The 24,013-nt window shown below is 30.1% G+C and overlaps 1 protein-coding gene across 1 annotated transcript in view; it reads right to left on the reverse strand.

Moving 5' to 3' along the window:
- The window catches only part of LOC145332522 (irregular chiasm C-roughest protein-like), a 67,850-nt gene extending 48,086 nt beyond the window's left edge, over positions 1-19,764 (reverse strand). Inside the window, exons 1-8 of the mRNA XM_080177523.1 lie at positions 19,748-19,764; positions 18,398-18,464; positions 17,806-17,905; positions 7,693-7,786; positions 2,400-2,457; positions 2,058-2,135; positions 1,441-1,559; positions 629-679 (exon numbers count right to left, since the gene is read on the reverse strand). Of these exons, the coding sequence (XP_080033649.1) occupies positions 629-679; positions 1,441-1,559; positions 2,058-2,135; positions 2,400-2,457; positions 7,693-7,786; positions 17,806-17,905; positions 18,398-18,464; positions 19,748-19,764 (584 nt within the window). The remainder of the gene's footprint in view (positions 1-628; positions 680-1,440; positions 1,560-2,057; positions 2,136-2,399; positions 2,458-7,692; positions 7,787-17,805; positions 17,906-18,397; positions 18,465-19,747) is intronic.
- Between the last annotated feature and the right edge of the window lie 4,249 nt (positions 19,765-24,013).

Here is a 24,013-nt window from a genome sequence, read left to right on the forward strand (position 1 = left end):
AGATGGATAGATAAGTACCTGTCAGCAACATTTGAAGCCGAGCAAGTTAATGTTAGATAGATAGATATCAAGAAAGATAGCTAGATAGATATTAGATATATGATAAGTATCTGTCAGCCACATTTAAAACAAGAACACGAGACTGTTTGATTTAATTGAGTAGATAGATAGACAATTAGATAGCAAGCAAGATAGCTAGATAAATACCTAATTAATACCGGTCAGCCATATTTGAAGCAGATCATTTATATGTTTGGTTTAATTGAATATAATGATATCAAGCAAGATAGATAAATAGCAAGCAAGATAGCTAGATAGATATATGATAAGTACCTGTCAGCCACATTTGAAGCAGCAAAGCAAGTAAATGTTTGATTTAATTTGATAGATAAGATAGATAATAAAATAGATTGATAACATAGAGATTTCAAGTAAGATAGAAAGATATCAAGTAAGATAGATAGATAGCTAGCAAGAGAGCTAGATAGATATATGATAAGTACCTGTCAGTCACATTAGAAGCAGAGAAAGTAAATATTTGGTAAAATTAGATAGATAGTTATCAAGAAAGATAGATAGATAGATAGTTAGCAAGCAAGATAGATAGATACATACATATAATATGTACCTGTCAGCCACATTTGAAGCAGAGCAAGTAAATGTTTGGTTATGATTCTCCTTCCTTTAATGAGTAAAATAATTCAATTAAATTCTAGTAATTATTATTAATTTATACGTTTATTAAGATGGGTTAGGCTTGTTAATTTTTGATATTATATCCAAATCTCCTTATGTTTCAAGGCCTATACCTTACTATCTATCTTTTCATCTATCTTCTATCTTTCTATATATCTTTATATCCTTCTATCTTATCTATCTTTTTATCTTTCTTAAAATCTATCTATCCATCTCGATGTTTATCCCTTTCAAATCCAAGGGAAGTCCAAAGCAATTAAACTTTGACTGAACTGTATTAGAAATTACAATAAGAGAATCAAACTGGAAAATGAGAGAGAGAGAGAGAAAGAGAGAACAATAGAGGCACAAAATAGACAAATAGAAAAAATAAAGAAGGAAAAAGAGAGAAAATTATCTATATAATTTAAATGTAGCTTTTGGATGTAAGGACAGGCAAACAGAAGTGAATATAAATTGAATAATTATCTGTAAAAATAGCTCTCTATCTCTAATAGCAGGTAAGCAGTTTCTATTTCTCTTATAAAATTTCTATCTGTATTAGGTATGTTTAGTTATCTGGATAAAAACGGCAAACTTGAGTTAAATGAGCTAATGTTCTTTAATAATGAGAATATTAACAAATAACCATTATCCATCTATCTTTACTAGCAACCAAGAAGTCCCCCAATTTAAAGGGCGGACAATTTTTTCACAGACAAAAACATAAATAGATTTAAAATGACTAGAATTATTTTTACAAATTTCCTTGGGACAAAAGTTAAAGTTGATGTGGAATTAAATCTTTTGTTGTCATCTAGAAGAACTGTCTCCAGGTGAATATTGTCAATTATCCTGTTGCCATCTCCGTCATACCAAAGAATCTAAAAAGAAATAAATGGACATTATTCAAAACATCTGATGTTAAAGGATTATCTCCGAGTGAATATTGTTAATTGTCAATTTTCCATCACCGTCACACAAACTCTAATAAAACTATACCTACAGTCTTTTTAATTACAAATTACAAATACAAATACACTAGTACCCAAAGTTTTAAAAACATGATATCTCATTCTTTGGCTCCAAAACTATGGGAACTACTTTTAGATCTTGATTGGTAGGTTTAATTTAGCAGTGTTCAAACTTTTTAACCAATAAGTTGTCTCAGCGTGCAGAAGGGGCAATTTTGTTTATCTAAATCGGGGATGTGTATCTTGGTTTTTTGATTAACAAATTTATCACTCAATCATGATTTAATTAAACCTATTATGTTTTTAAGCCAGCGAATAAGAGACAAGGTTTATAACTGTGACTATTATAATTTATAGACCACCATTTTCCCTGAAAAGGTAAAGAATATTGCATCCATGTATACTTACATGAGCGGCAGGTTTTCCTCCAGGAGAGACACAGGTTAATCTAGAATACTCCCCCTCACGTGCTGAGAATACGGGACCCTAAATATTAGTCTTAAAAGTTTTCAAAATTGAAAAAAATATTTCTAAGAGGATAATACCAAATAATTTTCCAGTATGGCTAGGAACAGATTTTAATCCAGCGTATATAAATAAGATTCGAGGCCATACTAAAATGTAGTTTTTTAAATAAAGGGATAGCATATAGTAGGTATTATATAATTATTATGTTTTTTTTTAGAAAATGTAATTAAGGTAGATGATTTTTAAATATAACTTCTATAAAATTAAAAGTAATTTTTCTACCTCTAAAATTACTGGATTAGCAGGTTTCACATAAACTGTTACTTTCGCAAATCTTGACCTAAAACAGAAAAAAAAATATAAATTATCTTCTTGGATGAATGGATTGGTCTTCAAAATAAATGTGTGTAAATTTTCCATCTCGAAAAAAAGCGTGGAATTCTTTGAAGGTTGAATAGTAAAAGTTTAAGGCATATCTTTATAGTTTAAACTTATATTCATATAAATATTCATCTATATAAGGTAAAAACTGGATTTTAAATATGAGGTAAAAATTTTCATTAACAAATACAGGAAAAAAGTTTTCTACAAAAAAAACAAGGATGTCAACATCTATTAGTAGCGAAGCAAAGAAAAAATATGTATCGTTACAAGATAGTTTCCATATTCAGCAACGTCATTATGTCATTACTGTCAACCAAACAGACAGCCAAAAAAAGTGACATTTGTAAATATTGATTTTTAATAACTCCAAGAAAAGAGAATATAAATTTTGAAAATGAAAAACGGAATAGTAAGAGAAATGTGGAAAACTGGAAACAGTGACAAGTATTAAAAATTAAAGGAAAAAATAAGTGTTCTTTTCTGCTATTTTTAAAAGCAAAACTTTTCTTTAATTATGGTCTGTACGTCCGTCAGTATGCTACAGTTTTGTTTTGTTAATCTAGGCATGTTAGATTTATCCTATTGGAAACAAACTTAATATGATGATTTATGTAACAATTGGGTACGATTTAAAAAGCCATTATAAAACAGTATTACTAAAAAGTCCGTAGGTCAATTAAAAACATGCTACTTTTTAACTTACATGACAACAATTTTTTTGTATGATATAATTATCCCATTTTTCTGATGTTTTTAAAAAATGATTCCTAGGAGAACATGATACAATACTTTAAGCGAGTAATCTCATAATCAAATCCTAAAATATAAGTATGGCCTTACAAACAACAAAATTAGACCAGTCATTTCACAAATATTTTGACTCAATATATTCTTTTTCTGTCCTATTTATTTTTAAGAATTGTCCTATCTCTCCCAAGGGAGAAGCGAAGAGCAATGAAAAATTGAACCTATCTACACATCCAACAATTTTTTCCCATCTCCCCGCCCAGCCCAGCCCAGCCTAGCTTAGCAATGGACATTTGAAAGTGAGATAAGGAAAGAGAAAAGTTTTTGTATATTTCAAACAACATGTATTTCTTTCAAGGATAACAAGGATACTGCTTCTGAAGATAAAAAATATCCGCAATTATTATGCCATTTTAATAAAACCTTAATTTATATCTATAATAAATATATATGGTCTAGATTGTTAATGCCTTGATTTGACCAATAAAAAATAGTGAAGGTAGAAACTTAGTGCGCATATAACGTGATACAAATGAACAATGATAAGACAAAACACATAATAAACTACAAATGACAGACCAGTATATATTTGTATTAACCTATAGTAAGCCAGTATAACGTCATTTTTATAGACAGTATATAAAAAGCTTCACAAAGGATTAATTCGATCCCATTTATAGTTAAAAATTTTACAAATTTTGGAAGGAAAGGAAGGGTTATTTGAGGCAATATGACTCAAATTATTGAACTTTTTTTAACTATCTCATCCCCAACAAATATCTTTTATGTTTTTGATCCTTTCAATTCTAGGAAAAGCTATACTTGTAGAGCATGTATATTTACATCTAGAACACAACTTATACCAAAACTTTTACAGATATATTCATAATTCATGTGAGGATATGAGTACTACAACCATACAGTTAGATTCAAAATAAGGATGACAACATCCATAAGTAGCGAAGCAAAAAAATCGTATGTATTTCAAGGAGATTTAAAGAGCATTTGTTGAAAGCAAGATTACAGAAACCTTTCTCATGTATTTTTATGTGTTCAAAAATTAATATTTTGTAAACCGACTAACGAACAAAATGAATTATATTCTGAACGTTCATTGGTATATAGAATTTTACACAAAAAAATTAGCCGTCAATATTGAATAATAGCTGTCATAATCACATTTCTCCCATAGCGATAAAGATTTAAGTACAACCAGCGCGCAGCGTATGAAAGGGGTTTTAAAAATGTACGCAATTGTTTAGCCATACATTTTAGTTAATAAATACCTTATTATAAACTAGCGACTACGCCCCTAGAGGCCTCTAGGGAAACATATGGGGTGGGGGCGGTTAAAAAATAGTTTAAAACCTTCCCTGGACCTATAAGAAATTTCATTGTTAAGGAGAACCTTATTGGTTCCGTGGCTAGCAAGATCCTTTGATACAGACAAACAATCTTACTGTTTATATAATAGGAAACCCACATTTTCTTTACTTTTTGTATTTTTTTATGAATCAAACTGTAATATATTATATAATATTATATGTGTACTTTTGTTTTGTATTTCTAAAAAGTCAAAGGCCTCAAATTATCATTATATTTTTCCTTTTATTTTGTTAGAAATTTATTCAGTTATTAAAAATTTAGACACATTTACGACATATCAATATAGGATTTAAACCTGGATTTATTCAAAATCTAAACAAATTATTTGTCTATGGAAAAGGTGTAATGTACAGAATATTCATAGACATCAATTATTTATAACAGACATTCAAAAAGATTTGTTAAAAGATGGACTATCCATCTGTCTGTTTCTATGTCTGTGTATACAAGTTTATCTTATTTTTACATGTCTGTCTTTCAACAGCTAAACTTATAAAATATTCAACGGAAAGAAAAGATCCAAAGAGGTATGATATTGAAAAAGGAAAAAATACACGAAAACGTATCATATGTTGTTTAGAATGCAAGCTATAATATTAGCATTACAAAAATAAATAGGTAGTTGTTTTTCGTTTGTTTGTTTATTACTTTAGGTCAGGTTATTTTAGGCTTTGGTGGGTACTTTGTAGCCCCGTGGGGTTAGAGCTTAATTGTTATAGAATCCGCAAAGTTAGAGCCCTAAGCTGTGGTTAAGACCCCCCCCCCGTTTATTCTGTTAATTCAAAAAATAATGGATGAGGGGTTGTAAGCTTTAACCAATTTATGTTAGTTTGACTTAAACAACGCATTTGAGAATTTGAGAATAAAATAATACTTATGTATCGCACCGTATTATAGACAGTTTATTGCGAATATTAAAAGAAAAATTATAAGATCAAAACCAATCTTATGATTTATATTGGTGAATAATTATCTGTGATCCGATGATATACCTGATTTTTAGTATGGCTGAGAACCGGTTCTAATCAAGCGGATATTAATCGGTTAGGCCCGTGAATTAATCTGAATCTCCCTCAGAATTTATTTGTGTGAGATTGTTCTTTTGGTAATGGGTTAATATTTGATGATAAGACGGCTGGTAAATTAATCACACTAGTCACTTAAAATCAGAAAGTGAATCTATAAATGAAGGTAATATATAAATTTAACATGAAACAAAAGTTTATTTTGAAAATGTCCTGGCTTTGTTTATTTAGAGTCTAGGTGTATGTTTTATTTCTTTTTTTTTTATGAGAAAAAAGTAATCTAAGAAAACAAGTCTTGTATAAATTTATTTTTAAATCTTTTTTCTAATTTAACATCATTTTAAGTTAGATATGTTATAGGACAAGATATCTAGTAAGAGCCAGCAAAGAAATAAGCTAGCAATATAATTTTTTATTAGATTTTTATATTCCCAATGTTTCTATTTCTTAACATAACATTTTTGATTTTTATCAAATATTATTTTTTTGTTTATTATTTAGACTTTTTATGCCTGTTTCCAATTTGTTTAAAAATGCAAGTAAACACACAAATTTACTTTAGATTCAAGTAGATCAAACGATCACAATTACATCAATTTCCATGAAGCTCTTTATAGTGCCTGTATAAAATAAGTAAATGGACAAAGTGTCTCAAAAATCAGCTATGTAACGTCATAAAAATGAGGGATTATCCATACCTTTTTTAGAAATTTTCTTTCCCACTCCTGACGCCATACAATACAAAAGACCAATGATGGACCAATACATAGACTAAATTACCAATGGCAGGACAGTTTACATTTTAATTGACCAATAGTGGGCCATTATGACTTCATTTTTATAGGCAGTATAAAAAGCTTCAGTTTTAATTCATTCAAGATAAGAATTTTAATTTATTTGAATTGTTTTCTTTACTGTAAGTAAAAATAATTTGATATTTTTGAACAATTTTCATTATTTCTTGCTGACCAAAGGGCGGGAAAAGTTTTATTTCTGTTCAAAGTTTGAGAAAAAATTTGAATATTGTTCCAAGTGAGAAAAATGTAACTTATTTTACAATTGCTTGACAATGTCGTGTAAAAAGAAGCAAAAAGGTGAAAGGGACAGTTTCATTCATACAATAAAACAAGATTAAAAAGTAGAATAGAAAATTAAGTTTCTTATTCTAGAAAGAAAATATACTAGAGAGAGAGAGAGAGAGAGAGAGATGGGATAATGGGCTATTTATTACACTAGAACCCAAAGTTTTAAGTAATCTACAAGAGGGGAAATTTTAGTATCATCATTTTGGATGTACATCAATTCATCGGCCATTGTATTATCCCTGGTTCCACGACAAACGTAGGAGTGGAAAAACATCGGAGTGGACAAACGCAGGAGTCCCAAACGTCGGAGTGGGACAAACGCAGGAGTGGGACAAACGTCGGAGTGGACAAACGCAGGATTTTTGGGACAAACGTCGGAGTGTACAAACGCAGGAGTCCCAATTTTTTTTTCAATTTTGAATTTTTTATCCACCCTCCCCCCCCCCCCTTTATTCGGTCCCCTTATTTTTTTTTAGTTAGGTTAGGTTAGGTTATAAGCCAGGGGGCCGAGCGCTGCGGTTAGGCAGGCTAGGGGGTCGAGCGCTGCGGCCATAACCATTATTTTGTAGACAGTGTGGTATAAAAAACTTTCAAAATTGTCATATTATTAAAATAGCGGACACTCCTGCGTTCTACTTAAGCAATGTCCACTCCGACATTTGTCCACTCCGACGTTTTTCCCACTCCTATGTTTGTCCACTCCGACGTTTGGGACTCCTGCGTTTGGGACTCTTGCGTTTGTCCACTCCGACGTTTGGGACTCCTACGTTTGGGGTAGGACCTTATCCATTTAGATTTATGTTAGAAAATTTTGAACACTAAAGGTTCTTACAACCAGATCAAGATTTAATAAAAATCCCTTAAGTTTTTAGGTAAAAAATTGAGTGATCGTGTTTGTTAACTTTGGGTCGATTGTCCCATCGCTTTCAGATAAGTGACAAAAGTTACCTTATTGGCAAGGCTTCGTCCGTAGCACCCACTTGACACTGGAAAACTGCATCGTCTTCCAGCAGTACAGGTTTGATTTGCAGTGTCCAGTCCTCTGAAATTTATAATGAGAATTAGACTACTATGATACAACAAAAGTGGAATTGTCTTTGGCTGATTATTTGTTTGTTATTCAAGCTATTGGAAGATGATTAAAGTTTATAACGTTATACGATAGAATAGCCAATGAGAGGCCAGTATACACTGCAATTGAACAATGGTAAAGTTTATGCTGGCCTCTCATTGGTTATTTTATCGCATGACCTCATAATCTGTTATAGGACTTTAATCATCTTTAAGATCTTGCCAACAAATTGACCAATAAGTTTCTATTCTTAAAATTTATTTTATGGGTAGAAAAGGTCAACATTTCAACTCAACTCTTATTTCAAAGCCACTATAAGGTAATAGCATTAACCGCTGAAACAATATGGTCCTCCTTTACAGGTCCTAGGAAGGTTTGTAAATATTATGGGAGACCTATTACCATAGAAAAATTGATCTCCCACCAAAAAAAATTTAAGCTTTTTTTCAACACTTCAATTGAACATGAGGGTCGACTTTCCCAACCCCTCAGGAGCCCGTAGAGGCCTCTAGGGGCGTAGCCATGAGCCACAATATAAATAACTTCCAACAAGGAAGATAACTTAAAATAACAGCAAAGCTCTGAAAAAATAGGCTAAAATGTGTAAGGTAGGCATAAAATGTTAACATTAGTAGTTTTACATTGACCATTTATTGTGCTAGAAATAATATATTCTGCCACTAAATAATAATACATTTTAACTGCCGTTTCTAAGCAACTTTAAACTTTGTTGTAACATTAAAGTAACAGAAAATCTAGGATTGAACATGTTTTGTGATACAATGGAATAAAAGAATATATATTGGTGCGTATAGCCTGTGGGTTAGGAAATGCAAGTTTCACAATACAGCTAAACAATAAAAGTAAAATTTCCTCTTTGGGATGGAGTAATTTTTTCTGTGGTCGATTTTTTGGAGGGTGGTGATACTCACCTCTAAAATTGTTGGGTATAGTCCTTTCCACGACATCCCTCCATAAGGAGCGATTCTTCGTATATTTAAAATGGCTTTTTAGGTTAGGTTAGGTTATATTGTGTTAGGTGATTGCCCCACAGAGTTAGGTAATTGGCCCCGCAGGGTTAGAGCCCCCCGCAGGGGCTAGAAATAGGAGAAAAGCTACTGTGAAAAATACGAAGAATCGCTCCTTATGGAGATATGTCGTGGAAAGGACTATACCCAAATTGTTATAAACCTTCCCAGGACCTATAAGCAGCTATATTGTAAAGGAGAGCCATATTGGTTCAGCGGTTAGCTATATCTTTCGGTACACACAGACAAACATCATGTTACTTCTATTTTATATATGTTGCTGTATATTCCCCCAAAAATGAAAACAAGATTTTTAATTAGACTACACATTTTTTCTTATTTCCATTTCAGTTTTGAAGTAGTAATATTTTAAGTAATACATACAAACTAGATATAAATATTAGATATGTACAGAAGCTAACCCTCTAATCTATTATCTTTGTTATCAGATGCAAGCCAAGCCACAGGAAGAGTTCAAGGACAACAAAACACGAATAAGATCAATGTCCACTAATTTTATCATAAAAAAAGTTTTGATAAGAATTCAGGATATAAAATGTTAAAGAGTTATTAGTTTGCTAAATTAATCAGCAATATTTAAGTAAAAACATAATACTTCAAAACAAAAGTTTTTGAAAAACTAATAAACATAAGAAAAAAAATTGTCAGTAACAATTTTAAAATAGTGTACATTTCTCAAACAACCAACTGTTGTTTTTGTTGTTGTTGTAATATGTTTATATCATTATTAACCATAAGTAAGAGATTCCATATCCTTTTTTATTTATTTTCAATAATTATAATAACAGTAAGTACTAATTTAAGAACTTGAAAACCTGTGACTTATAACACATTTAAAATAATTGATTAAAAATAAGAGTTAAATTGACTTTGAACGTTCAGCTGTGGCTTACTTATAAAATATTAAAACTAAAATTAGCAATGAAATGTTGCCCTGTCCAACTTATGAAACCTGGCCTGTCAGGTATGGTTCTTGGAAGAACAGGACATTGTATATGTGTTTGTGTGTGTGTGTGCATGTAGAGTGATGACACACAGTGGTCAATTCATTGACCTCTAAATATTTTGTATAATAATAATAAAACTTAAAGTTATGCCAACTAATGTTTGTATCAAAACTTTGAACAATTATTTTATTCCGTAAGTATATTATAACACGTCATCCATGCTACCTACAACTGGTAAATCAAAATAGATTAAACTACCATCAATATTGCATTGTGGTATAGGTAAGAACTGGATGGAAGTGAAAGGAACCAAGAATAAATAAAACACCTTTAGATGCATTTCAGCTACTATAGATGTATATATACATGTATATATGTATTATTTGTTTGCCTTTAAAAGTTGGGGATCTTATTCATATTTTGTGTATATAAATTTTTAAAACTTTTATGATAACACAAAAAGGTTTTGATAGAAATACTGTTGGGTAAGTAAATTTCCTTAAGGTTTTTTTATTGGATTAATATAATATATATCAAATATGTTTTATTTGTTTAATCTCATAAATGATAAGAAATTATGAAACAAAGTATATTTTAATTGCATGTATGTTCTACTTTTAATCATTTTCTTGTAGCAGATAAGTTTTTATTTTATTTTAATAACATGAGTTTTTTCAAAAATTATATTCGGGCAATTTACATTATTTTGCTGTGATAACAATCTATGAATTTTTTCAGAATTTCTACAGGTTGTCCAATACCTGTAGATCTTCAACTTAGAAAGGTTGAATTGCAGGGACAAGAAAGTGGAAGAGAGAGAGAGAGAGATGCCACTCTGAATGTGTATTAGAGGTTTATTATTGTTTACAACACCCTGCTTTTACCAAATATAAATTTCCAGGGATAGTTAGAAAGAGATTAAGTAATATTTATTTGTTATATTTTACCAAAGAGATTATCCAATATTCAACTTTTGTTTCAATAGTGAAGACATCACATTTTTCTTGTAATTCACAGAAAACATTTATTCATTCTTCATACTTTCATATTGTTTTTATACAACATTCTAATTCCTATTATCCTGGATATTGTCTTACCAGCAAATGGGAAGAGGTGTTAATTTATTAAAGGGGTGTTAAACAGAGTTGAAAGAGGGTGATTTGTGGGGTGGTTGGTTACCTAACCATTGCTTAATCTGTGCAACTTATGCACACAAATTAATTCATAATTCTGCATACTCTAAATGTTCTTATTGCATACTTTCTTCATCTTTACACCTCATATGATTAACAACATTTCAATTTATCATAATAAATTTATTGAATATTATATTATAACCTAAATAAGTATTAATGTTAAAAAACATTATACAATATTAATTAAAAATAATAATTTTAGTAAAGGTTGCAAATAAAGTATAAAAATGTTACAGGATTAATTTTTTAACAGCCACTTAAACTGAAGTGGCTGTTACAATTTCATTCAAGAGTTTAATAGAAATAAGAATTTAACTTTATTTTACTATAAAATCTTTCAACACTTCAAATTTTGAAGTAGCTAGTAACTTATACTTAATCTAATTCAAAACCACCTCCATCACAAGAAAAATATTTTAATATTGAGTACAGGTTTATATTTTTCAATGATTAGGTTAAGTTTGTTGAGGATTACATAAGTCCTGTAGGAAAATTTTTCCTACAAAAAGAAACGCCAGGTTCAAAAAAAGACTTCTTGAGGTTAACCAATTCTTTCTTTGGGTGAACCTGTAGAAGTAAAACCAAACCAATGTCTTTTGGGAACTAGGATAAATTTTGAATTTAATAAGACAGAATAAAATCCTGCTACTCAATTGGATAAAAGAGGATTTTACTGTTTAAAGTGATGTTAAATATTATTGTACAATACTTATATATTTTTGAAAGTAAAAGGATAAAATGAAATATTGGAAGAAAACATTTGCATGATAAAAAGTATTTCATGATTACTATTTCAACATTAATCTCAGATAAATGCAATGTTTTCTTTTCAATTAAAATAGAATTCTCTACAAGGAAAAAGAAAATAATTGGATTATTGTTCAAGCAAATTCTTCAATGTTTTCTAGAATTGTCACAAAATTTTGGTAAATAAACATTTTTTTCCTGTTTTATCCAATTTTAATTATTTTTAATGTGGTAAATCAAATTGATGTTGATTTAGTAACATAACTAAAATTGGATTGAGCTATACCTTCAGCTCATCTACAAAAATTCTCTAATTTAACATACATCTTTAAAATATCAAGTCTATGACAGGAAGCTTTAATTAAGTAAGGTTGATCTTGTGGCTAATCAAATAGCTACTCATCATTACTGAAAACAAATAAAAAATTGCAATTGCATTAATAGCAAGATTAATTTGCATCATCAAATAATAATGCTGAAAAATTGCAATGATTTTTAATAATTTAATTTAAAATGCACTAGGAAAAATTTAGTTTTACCTTTGTGTATAAAGAAAATTTTTCAAATCAAATTTAATTCTTTGAAATTCAGAAACCCTTTAAATATAATTCTAAATGGCTGGCTTTAGTATATAAAACTAATCAAGACTTTTTATATCATTATTATTAATAAATAGTATTTGCAAGGTTCTTAACCCTTACAGATCAGGGGGGGGGGGGGCATATTGACCCCCCCCCCCTTTCAATGTTTTTTCAATGTCATTTTTTTGTAGGTAAGATAGAGAGTTGTGACTTCATGACTTTTTGAGTTTAGTAATTATATGTTGGCAAGTGTTGATCTTATAAGGATCTCTGGTCTGTGTCGGTCGTGGCATCTGGTCAAAGTCGGTTAGGTGGCACCAAAATTAGAAAAAATTCTAAATAAATCTTAATTTCTTCATTATGACTTTTGTGTATAAGATAGAGACCTAAATTTTTTTTGTGAATCCTGGGATATCAATGAACATCTGAGAATAGTGGTGTTATGACCCTTTGACCGTTTGACCGCTTCCTGACCGATTTTATGACCAATTTTATGTCCTGCTTTTTAATATGGACTTTTATCATATATATCGTGGCTTCTATTACAGCAAAAAAATTTTGTGGTACATCCTTTAGCAATAATAAACTTCCGTGAGTAGAAAGGTCATGACTGTCCTTGACCGATTTTTGTCTGATTTTCTACCTGTAATTTTGCTGTTTGTAAGCTGCCAGCCGCCGAATTTCAAAACAGCTATATATAGACCAACCAAATGTTTTATATAGTCTTTTATTGTGATCAGAAACAGATAAAAATATTAATTGGTGCCGCCAACTGCCGTAACTGCCGAAAATGGCAGTTTCCCTTATTTACCGTTTTTTTGGCGATGGTCAGAAAAAGTAATTTTTTTGATATAAAAAATAAAAGTTCCACCTAAAATTTGATCCTAGCTTTAAAATTAAGGTGGAAATTGGGGCCCGATCTGTAAGGGTTAATTATGAGGCAATATACTCTTACATTAATTGCATAATCACATTTGTTTCTTTAATTGTTAATAAAAAAGGAAGCTTAAGGCCATAACTATTAACAGTGAGTCATGGCCCCAACTAGTCAGAAGGAAGCAGCAAGTATTGAGTTAGGGCCCCGTCGAGTAACAAGGAAGTAGGAAGTATTGAGTTAAGGTCCCAACTAGCCTCAATGGTGTAGTAAGTATTGAGTTAGGGCCCCAACTTGTGCACAAAAGGTTTTCTCAATTTCCATTAGCAAAGATTTGAGCTTGAGCTGCACATTTTCATTACTTCAAATTACATTTTCATTTCATGATATTGTCAGGGAAATGGAATTGGTATTGTTAAATAGAGTAGCTGAGAATAGGCAAGATTTTTTTAAGCAATAGAGATCAGACAACTTATTCTAGACAACTAATACTTAGTAAAGCATTGCACTTTGGAAGGTTTTAGACTATCATTAATTTGTCTTATTGTGAAATTCCTGAAATTCCCCATTGTGCTTTAGTAACTACTTTCATATGTATTGTATGTCCGGTCCACTTTACAAGATCATTTTTGAGACTTTAAATTAATTCAATTTTGATTTACTCCTTTACTGATTCGTTTTATTCCTGTAATTTTACTATCCCTTTTACAACAGTTATCATACAATGAACAAGTTTAAAATTCATTTAATAATTCTTATAGCAGCTTAATTTGATTATTTTTAGTTTAAGAAAAGAATAATTATCAATAGAACATTAAATTTGGTACATTCATATCAATCAGAATGGCTATTTACGGGATCATACTTAACAAACAAAAGGAAAATTATTATTGCTCCTTATTATTGTGTATTTTGTAAGGACACTTTCCTTTACAACATTACCCCCCTCAAATTTAAATTAATACCTTGTGTCCTTTTATAGTTGAATTATCCTATTTTTCAAACTTTTTTTCCATTTCAAATTTATTACTTTTTTTAAAGCAAAGCTTTACTTCTTGTAAGGTCTGAGAGTAAATTAATAATTGCTCTGTCTAATTGAAACCTGTGTAAAGAATACTGACAAAAAGAAATATAGGAATAGAAGGGCATTTAAAAAAAAATAATTTTAAAATATTGATACCCTGGACAACAAGGCATAATTTTGCATTTGCACTGGTTCCTATATGATTAGTTGCTTCTCTATAGTTGTTTATATTTGTATGTTCTAATTTATGAATTTAGTAACAACAGTATATATCAATAATTAACAGCCAAAAAAAAAGATTTAAATAAATTAATTCTAAAATATTACAAAAATCAGTTAATGTTGAATTTAATATAAATTTTCTGAATATCATGATTAAATCCAGTTCTTCATATTTTTGTATTGCAAGATATTTCTATGTTTGGGTCATATGTCTGTCTCTTGCTAGTTCAAACAATTGTAGTTTTCTTATTTTGACAAATCTTAACATTTGATTAGAGGCTTGATAATATAAACTTTTACCTAAAATATCAGTTAAATCAAATTAAAACACTATGTCAAAATTATGTCAGTAGCGACCAATTTATAAAAATATAGGTTTATAGTGTTCATTTCAACTGGACTCTGTTACCTCAATTGTTTTTTTAACAGTTCTAAAATGTTTCACTTATATGTAAGTTGTCATTCTTGTTATTTTTCATAAAACATGAATTCTCAATTTGTCGTTTTGCATATTATATCATGTGAGCATTTTATAGACCAGCTTTTTTAAGTAGTGCCGCTACACTATAAAGCATCTATTAAACAAGGATTACTACATCTATTAGTATCAGTATCGCGGTATATCATTTATAGATTTATTACTATAGATGGCCAATCAGACACTTTAATAACAACTAAGAATTTTTTGGAAGATATGACTTTAATCTACTCCAATCAAACCGTAACCCTAAATTCTTATTATAGGAATAAAATCAAGCCAATACGTACAAAATTTTGTAAACTTTTTCTATAGCCAATAATGTTTTTTACCTGTGTTCCTATTGGTTCAATTAAGTGATTGTTGATCTAGACTTTTTATATTTATTGTCCACCATTTTAATTATCAAGAATAAAAGTCCAAAAGTTAAATTCTCCAGCATTACTGTACTACAGTTTATTGTCTTTTATTAATATAAAAAAAATTACGGCTTAACTATCAATTTTAAAATTATTTTTCCTAGTTTTATAAATATGCAATTAAAATACACAACAAAAACAATTTAATTGCAAGTTTTGTTTATAAAAGTTCAAAGTCTTTTTGCTTTAAAAACGTATTGGGTACTTTTAAAAACTTTTTAGTTACATAAAAGATAATAAACGACAAACAAACAATCACCAATTTTATGATAGCCAAACTTCTAAAAATAATAGAATATATACAGGGTGTTTTTTTTAATAAGTTAGAAGTATTGCTTAATTTAACCCACTTGCCATTGACACAAATTAATAATCTATATCTTAATTTCTTCATTGATGTGGGACATTTTGTATGAGAAAAAAATATTTGGCGATTTTCAACAAATTCTGCCTTAAAAACCGGTTTTTCCAAAGTTCCTATTTTTGGAAGATTTTTCGATCATGACTATTTTAAAGGGTTTGAAAAAATGTGTACCTTTTAAAAATCAAATAGCGCGGCTTGTGTTAATAGTAGAAAAATGTTATGCATATGTTAGAATCGTCATAAACTCTATTTTTTAGGTGTTTAAGAACTATTCCTGTGCTACGTATAGTTTAGGAGCTACGTGGTAAAATGTCCCAACTTACTTAAAATTTTCAACACTTCTCACATTTTCCAATGTAGCTTCTATACTACAAATAGCCTGTATGTGTTATATATATTTCCAAAATGTGTAACATTTTTCTACTATTAACACAAGCCGCGCAATTTGATTTTTTAAAATGTACGCATTTTTGCACACTCTTTAAATTCATCTTGATCCTAAAATCTTCCAAAAATAGATACTTTGGAAAAACCAGTTTTTAAGGCAGAATTTGTTAAAAATCGCCAAATACTTTTTTCTCATACAAAATGTCCCACATTAATGAAGAAATTAAGATATAGATTATTAATTTGTGTCAATGGCAAGTGGGTTAAATTAAGCAATACTTTTAACTTTAAAAAAAAAACACCCTGTATATCTATGTTTAGCTTATGTTCTTGCTATCATTTGAACCGATAGACATATTTTTTACAATAAAGCTTTTTATTCGTCCAGAAAGGGTTTATAATTATTTTAGTTGAAAAAACCTTCCCCTTTCCAAGAGGAATCGTGCTTTAAACCCTCCACTCCCTTTTTTTACTTTTCTTTATAAAGTGAAAGGTTAAGAAAAATAATCCTGTATCTGATTTTTCATTCAAGTAACAACCGACAAAAAGAGACATTTTTTTACATGACCTTTGTACTAAAGCTTTATAATTCACCCATCTTAATTTAATTTTTCAAAGTGAAGCTTTTCTTAATATAAAATGTGTCTTTCCTTATGCCCTATTTGTATAATGAAATTAGCTTTTATGTATATTGTTATCCTTATTTTAATAAAATCTGTAAATAATATACATGTCAAAATATATCTCCTCGCAAATACATATCAATAAAATAGATAGAATTTTATCAAATTGAACAAATTATATATTTAAATGAAATCTTTATTTTGAAGAAAATTTCTCTTTTCTTTAAATTTCAAGATTATTCCATTTGAGTAACTTAATTCAAGTTTCAAATCTTTTTGAAAAAAACTTTCATTTTCCACAGAAATGTTGGGTTTTTCCTATATTTTTGAGTGTAGGTTTTAGAGTGGCCACCTCTACCACCAAGTGATTAAAATCTTGGAGGATTACCCAATTAATTTATAATCATTCATAACTGATAGAAGAATATTTTTGGATTTGCGTTATAAAATAGAGATTTTACTGTTCATATTAGAAATGTTTTCTAATCCTTATACTAAAGTAACAGGATGTTTGTGTGTGTGTGTGTGTTTACTTTAAAATCTAAAAAAAAGAAATTGAGTTATCAAATTTGACTCTCCTCTTCTCAAGTGCCCCTAGAGGCCTCTAGGGGCGTAGCCGCTAGTGGTAAAAATAGGAATAATGATTACAATTCCTGGGAGATTTTGCTAAAATTGTAGAATAAACAGAATTTGCCAAAATGTTTAATATCTTTCAATTTATGCATAAGTAATCTTAGTTTTCTACCTCCCAACTCTTCTATTTCTCTACTACTCCATCTATCTATTTCTCTATCTATCTATAATGTTTAGTAGCAAAGCTATTTTATATCTTACTCTGTGTGTCTGTCTGATTTTATTTGCCAACACTGTTTTTAGACAGCTTTTACAAATGATTTTCGTAAATCTTTGGTGAGTTTGTTTTGAGGTCTTCTGATATAATGATTTTGGCTAGTCTTCGAACCCTTTTTCAACTGAGCAGGTGCTATACTTTCTACGTCACTGTTAAAACATTCATTTAAAACTCTAGGTCTAACAGGAGCTGATATAATGGGGATAGGAAGTTATTTATTGTACTTACTTTCTTCATCGCTGCCTATAAGTTTATATCTGCTGTAGGCAATAAGATCTCTGGTCTCTCCAAGTCCAAATCCATCTCTGGTCCACTGAAGGGTTCCAACCTGAAATGGATGGATATAATGGCCTTGTTGGTCGTGGGCATTGACGTCCTATAAAGGAGGGGGGAAAGGGGTGTATGATGCTTTTTGTATTTTTTTCATTTTATCACCCAATAAAAAATATGGAACTTAATCCTTCAATAAATTTTATGGAGGATAATTACCCCTAATCCAGATGTTAACCCCCCCCCCCCCTCCATAATAAAAAAGCTTACACTTATTGGTATAGGTAAACACATATAGTTAACCAATTATTTTTACTTTACCTAATAGCTTCATTACACATTTATTAATCCTTCAATGCATCTATCTATCCTTTTTCTGCAATTGTCATTTTACTCATAGCTTTGCCCTAAGCCTCGTGGGAAAAGCATTGGATGCCAAGAAAAAAGGCTAAAAAAAGACACAAATATTAATATAACTTCCCTAAAGATTCTGAGATCTTTAGCTTCAGACAAAAAAGCTTACTACTTTATATTATGGGATAGAATTTACCTTATTCTGAACTCTACAGGGTAAAGTCACTTGCTCTCCCTGGACAGCTGTTTGATTATCAGGTTCCCTGATTTTTCAACAGTTTTTCGAACATTTTTTTATATTTTAATTGAATGAAAGTTATTTGTCTTGAAAAATAAGAAAGCTTAAAATATAATTAATAATTTTTGATTGATGACAATTTATGAAAGCTCCATTAAAATTCAGAGAAAATTATAGGTTTGTTTCTTGAAGGAAAATAGTTAAGAATTTTTTAGTAGCCCAGAAAAAATCCCCCATTCCCCCAAGTGCTCAAAGTGCCTCCAGGGGCGTAGCCGCTACTGAGATGAATTATATGCAAACAAGTACTGTTTTGATAATTTAAAACAATTATTAGAAAAACTTTCCTTAAAAAGTATTGTCTGTTGATTAATTTTGTAGAATATATAGTTTTTAACTCCACAAGTAAAGTAACAAACAAAAAATTCACGAAATATTGTCTTGAGTTTGGTAAAATTATCCACCAATTCATTTTCACTGATTTTTTAATCACTTTTAGATTCTTTCACAAGTTTTAGTTGATTTCTGTTAACTTTTTAATACATTTTTCTTTACTACATTTTGAATCTGAAATTTAAAAAAATAAAAAAGTATTCTTAAGACTAAACAAATTTCATATAAAGACATGCGAATTTTTAATTCAAAATGTTTTATTTCTAATAAAATTATATCATAATGGTTTTGAGCCATTTCTTTTTTTATGGATTTAGGTTATTTTTCTGCCTTTTCCTATACATTTGAATACAGCCGCTAGTTTATGTATATTGGATGTGTGTATGTATATTGTATTGTTAATATCTAAACATTTATCCTATAATATAAAGTAGTAAGCTTTTATTGCCTATAGAGAAGCATCTCGCTAAGCACTAACCGATATGGTTCTCCTTTACAATGTTCCTTCTTATAGGTCCTGAAATAGATTTAGGCTATTATACTGCCCTTCCATATCCTTTCGAATATAGAGCACCTAAATGAAAGGGGCGCATCCGCTAGAATCTAATAATATATGAATTATTGTCTATTCTCTAATGTTATATAAATTGCACAGCACATATACTATATTCTGTAGTCTATACTCTATAATACAAAGAAGAAATATATAGATTTATATTTAGATTGTAAAACATAGAATATGATCAAATAGATTTGCTATAAAATGACTCAAAAATTTTGATAAATGATTAAGCAAGTCTTATAAATCATTGTATTTATTACTTGCATCTCACACCAGATTACTAAGTTAATAAAGTTGCAGCGGGCTAAATTAATCATTCCCTTTACCTTTACTCCCCTCGCATTGTATGAACTGACCAATAAACAACTTCCATGTTAGCATTCTAAATTGACGACAATTGTTGTTAGCTTTTCATAGCTGATTTACTAATTCTCCTATATAGTTAAGCTATAAATGAATAAAGTTCTATATTTCTATTTAATCTGTGTTATTACGATTCTATTTGATAATGTAATATAGGGATTCAATTCTGATTTATAGCTATTTACTGCAGGTAAAGATTCATTTTTAAAATTTGTACTGCAAGTAAATTATACCCTGTTAACAATTGTTTGACAGTACCAGTTTGAAACTAACCAAAGTTAAGAGCCAACAAGTATGGTATAGTTATTTCTTTTATCGTATTATAAACCGCTTTCCGCTGATAGAGAATGTATAGAATGTATAATAATAAGATTAAAACCAGTTTTTTAGCCACGAGGTGCCGAAGGCACGGGCTAAAAAAACTGGTTTTAATCTAATGATTGTACATTTTTGTATTCGTAGAAAGCGGTTTATAATACGATGCTAGACATAGTTTTTTCGTATGGATGAGAACCAGTTCCTATCCACCGGATTCGAATGAATACGAGAAACATTATTATAAAACTTTGGGTACCAGACTTTACAGAACATTCCCCTTTCCCTCTCTGGATTTTAAAAACTTAATTTAAATCTTAGAAATTAGAAGTTTCATAATGCTTGTGGTAATAGTGTTAATTTTAAGGTACTTTATTTTCTAATTTATTTTAATAAAAAAGTTACAGTTTACTTAAAAATAGCTGTATAAAGTTCAGTAGAATTCTTAGCGATCCACTTACTTCTATAATTCTAAATATAAACAAAATAAAATACTCCAAAAAATATTGTAATATTTATCTTATAATCTAACTTCATGCTTTGCTGAACGGGCTCTAAAATTTCTATTTATGTATATAAAAGTCTCCATAAAAGAGCTAATAGTTGAAAGAAATGTATTTTTTCAAATATAGAGTTTGATTACAAATTTTACCATATTTTTTTACAGTGAAGCATATTTTTATTGCAAATTTGTAAGGCGCAAATGTATTGTATAATTCCTACTACATTGTATAATATATTGGCTTACATCTAGGTTATTATAATGGATATATAATATACGTGGTTGTCAGTAAGATTAAATTAAAGCTGAAGCGTACTGGCCATGATAAAAAGAGTGAGATTGGTAGACAATATGATTCTTCAAGATTAAAGGACCCAGTGATAAAGAATAAATTTGTCTTAAAACTCAGAAATAGATTTCAAGTCTTAGAGGACCTAAATGACGAGACTGAGATCACATGGACTTCAATTAAAGAAAACTTTCAATCTACTGCTAAGGAAATCCTAGGACACAAGAAACCAGAGAAAAAGGACTGGATATCTGAAGAAACATGGAACAAAATAGAAGAGAGAAAGAAGCTTAAAAACAAAATTCATAATGCTCAACATTTGGCTGACATGGGCAATTTAAGAGCTGAATATACTGCTAAAGACAAAGAAGTCAAAAAGCGCACAAGGAAAGACAAGAGAGATTACATTGACAATATGGCTGAAAAGGCCCAGAGAGCAGCTGACTTCGGTAACATGAAAACAGTATACAACATAACCAAGCAATTAAGTGGCAAATATAACAACAAGAGTGGTGAAACTATCAAGGCTAAAGATGGTAAATTACTCACTACAGAAAAAGAAGTTGCTAAAAGGTGGAAATCGCATTTTGAAGAAGTGTTGAACAGACCTGAACCTGAAATTACTGCTGAACCAGAACCAGGACATGAAATAGACATAGACATAAGACCACCAACTGTTCAAGAAGTTAAAGCTGCTATACATAGTCTAAAGAATGACAAAGCACCTGGACCCAGGGATAAGGGATAGGAAACGTAAGAAAATATTATTTCAGGCCTATCTAAGTACTAGGCCTAAAAAACCAGTTTTGGGATAGTGCAGTCGTTAGTATCCAAAACGATCAATTTTGTAGAAAGCTAGATGAGTGACCATATACCTGCTTACGCTTATTAGAGTCGTTTCTAAATGCATAAGCTGTGTTTAAAATATGAAAATAAAAATTATAGAATTATTGCTACAGAAATAAATAACTCTCAATACTATTTTATTTAACCCTTACAGATCGGGCCCCAATTCCCACCTTAATAGATCGGGGGGGGGGCTCTTTGAGCCCCCCCCTCTATCTCGGCTCCTGGTACAGATAAAGACGTAAAATTTTTTTCTGTTGGTTCATGTGTATTTTTAGAGAAAATTACTTTTTCTAATCATAGCAGTCAGACCGCTCCTTAGCCGCTTTTTAGCGGCCAGCCGCTAAATTTTAAAACAGCTGTAGAGCGGCCAATTTTGCAGCTAGGATGGCCAAATTTTAGGACGAACTTTTATTTTTCATAACAAAAAAATTACTTTTTCTGATCATCGCCGAAAAACGGCAAATAACGGAAACCGCCATTTTCGGCGGTTACGGCGGTAAAACGGCGGTTGGCGGCGCAAATTAATATTTTTATCTGTTTATTATTGCTCAAGGATTTACCAAAAAAAATTATAGGTCTCTAGCTGTAATAGAAGCCACGATATTCATGATATATGTCTGTAGTAAAAGCCGGACAAAAATCGGTCATAAATCGGTCAGGGAGCGGTCAAACGGTAATAACTCAGATGGTCATTGATATCTAAGTATTCACCAAAAAAAATTTAGGTTTCTACCTTATACACAAAAGTCATAATGTAGAAATTAATATTTATTTAGAATTTTTTCTAATTTTTTTTGCTACCCAACCGACTTTGACCGGACACCACGACCGACACAGACCAGATATCTTAATAAAATCAACTCTTGCCGACGTATAATTACTAAACTTAAAAAGTCATGAAGTTACAGCTCTTCATCTTACCTACAAAAAAAATGAGATTTAAAAAACTAGAGGGGGGGGCTCTTTGAGCCCCCCCCCCGATCTGTAAGGGTTAATAAATAAATTGTTTTAAAATTTTCTTCTACATTTATCTAATTTTTTTTTAAATTTTAATTAGTATCTAATTAATTTTATTTAAAATCATCAATACAGAAATCTACGAAGAGAGCATTCTACTGCAACACACCATAATTGATTTAAAGCTTTGCTATTTTAATAAATGATTGTCTAAAAGTCAATCTAAAATAGTTTGTTTATTGATGTAAAAGAATTTCAAGAGGAACTTATAATCAAAGCTGTGTTTTTAAAAGTGAAGCTTTTCTATAATTAGGGTCGGTCCGTCCGTCCGTACGTCCATCCGTCCGTAACGGATAGCTTTTTTTGCTAATTTTGGCATGTTAGAATTGTCCTATTGATTTCATGGTGATTCCTTTGCATGGTGATTCCTGTAGTAGTTAGGTACGATTTAGAAAACGTAGCAACTCTATAATCATTACCAGAATGTCCGTACGTCCATTTTAAACATGTTGATTTTTTTACTTTTTTAACAACAAATTTTTATGTGATCTAATAATCTGATTGATCTGATTTTTGGTATACTGATTCCTGGGACAACAAAGTACAATATTATAAGCGAAGCAACTCTATAATCAAGTCATAAAAATGTAATGTGTCCATAAACATTATTCTGTATCAAGCAGTTTTTCAACAATTTTTGCTTCAACATTTTTACATTTATATTCTGATTATTCAGTTCTGACACTATACAAGTGTTAGTGTCCGTTTTTCCTACCGTTTCAGTGCTTTGCTTTTATGGATGTTGTCATCCTTGTTTATTGTGTAACTCCTGTTTGATGGCTAATAAAATCCCTTTGAATCAAAACTATAGAATTGCCGACGAATATTTCCTTTAAGTTTTTTTTTACCCAAACATTACTGAAAGACATTTAAGAAATTTTAAAATCCAGTTTCATTAAGAAGTCGAGAAAATTTCCTGTCCCCAGTGAAATAAAATTGTACAGAATAAATGTTCATAGGTCATAGAAATTTCTCCTAATATTTGAATCGATTTAAGCATTGCTGACAAACATAATGTTAAAAAAGTAGCATTTCCCCTTAGACTTACAGACGAACTGACAAAGTTGGTTATAGAGTAGTTGTTATAGTTTTAAACACTTATCCGTATCAGTTTTTTCTTTAACATGTAAGAAAAATTTATATTTACCTTACCAACCAAATATGTGTAAGAATTTAAACTAGGTACTTTTTGAAAATGATGAAAACTAACTTTAAAAAAATATCTTTATTAAAAACAATATTATTTAGAACAACATAACAATATCAATATCAATAACAAAACAATAT

Source organism: Acartia tonsa, chromosome 11 (genome assembly GCF_053477335.1).
Source record: "Acartia tonsa isolate MP-2025a chromosome 11, ASM5347733v1, whole genome shotgun sequence".
Lineage (NCBI taxonomy): Eukaryota > Metazoa > Arthropoda > Copepoda > Calanoida > Acartiidae > Acartia > Acartia tonsa.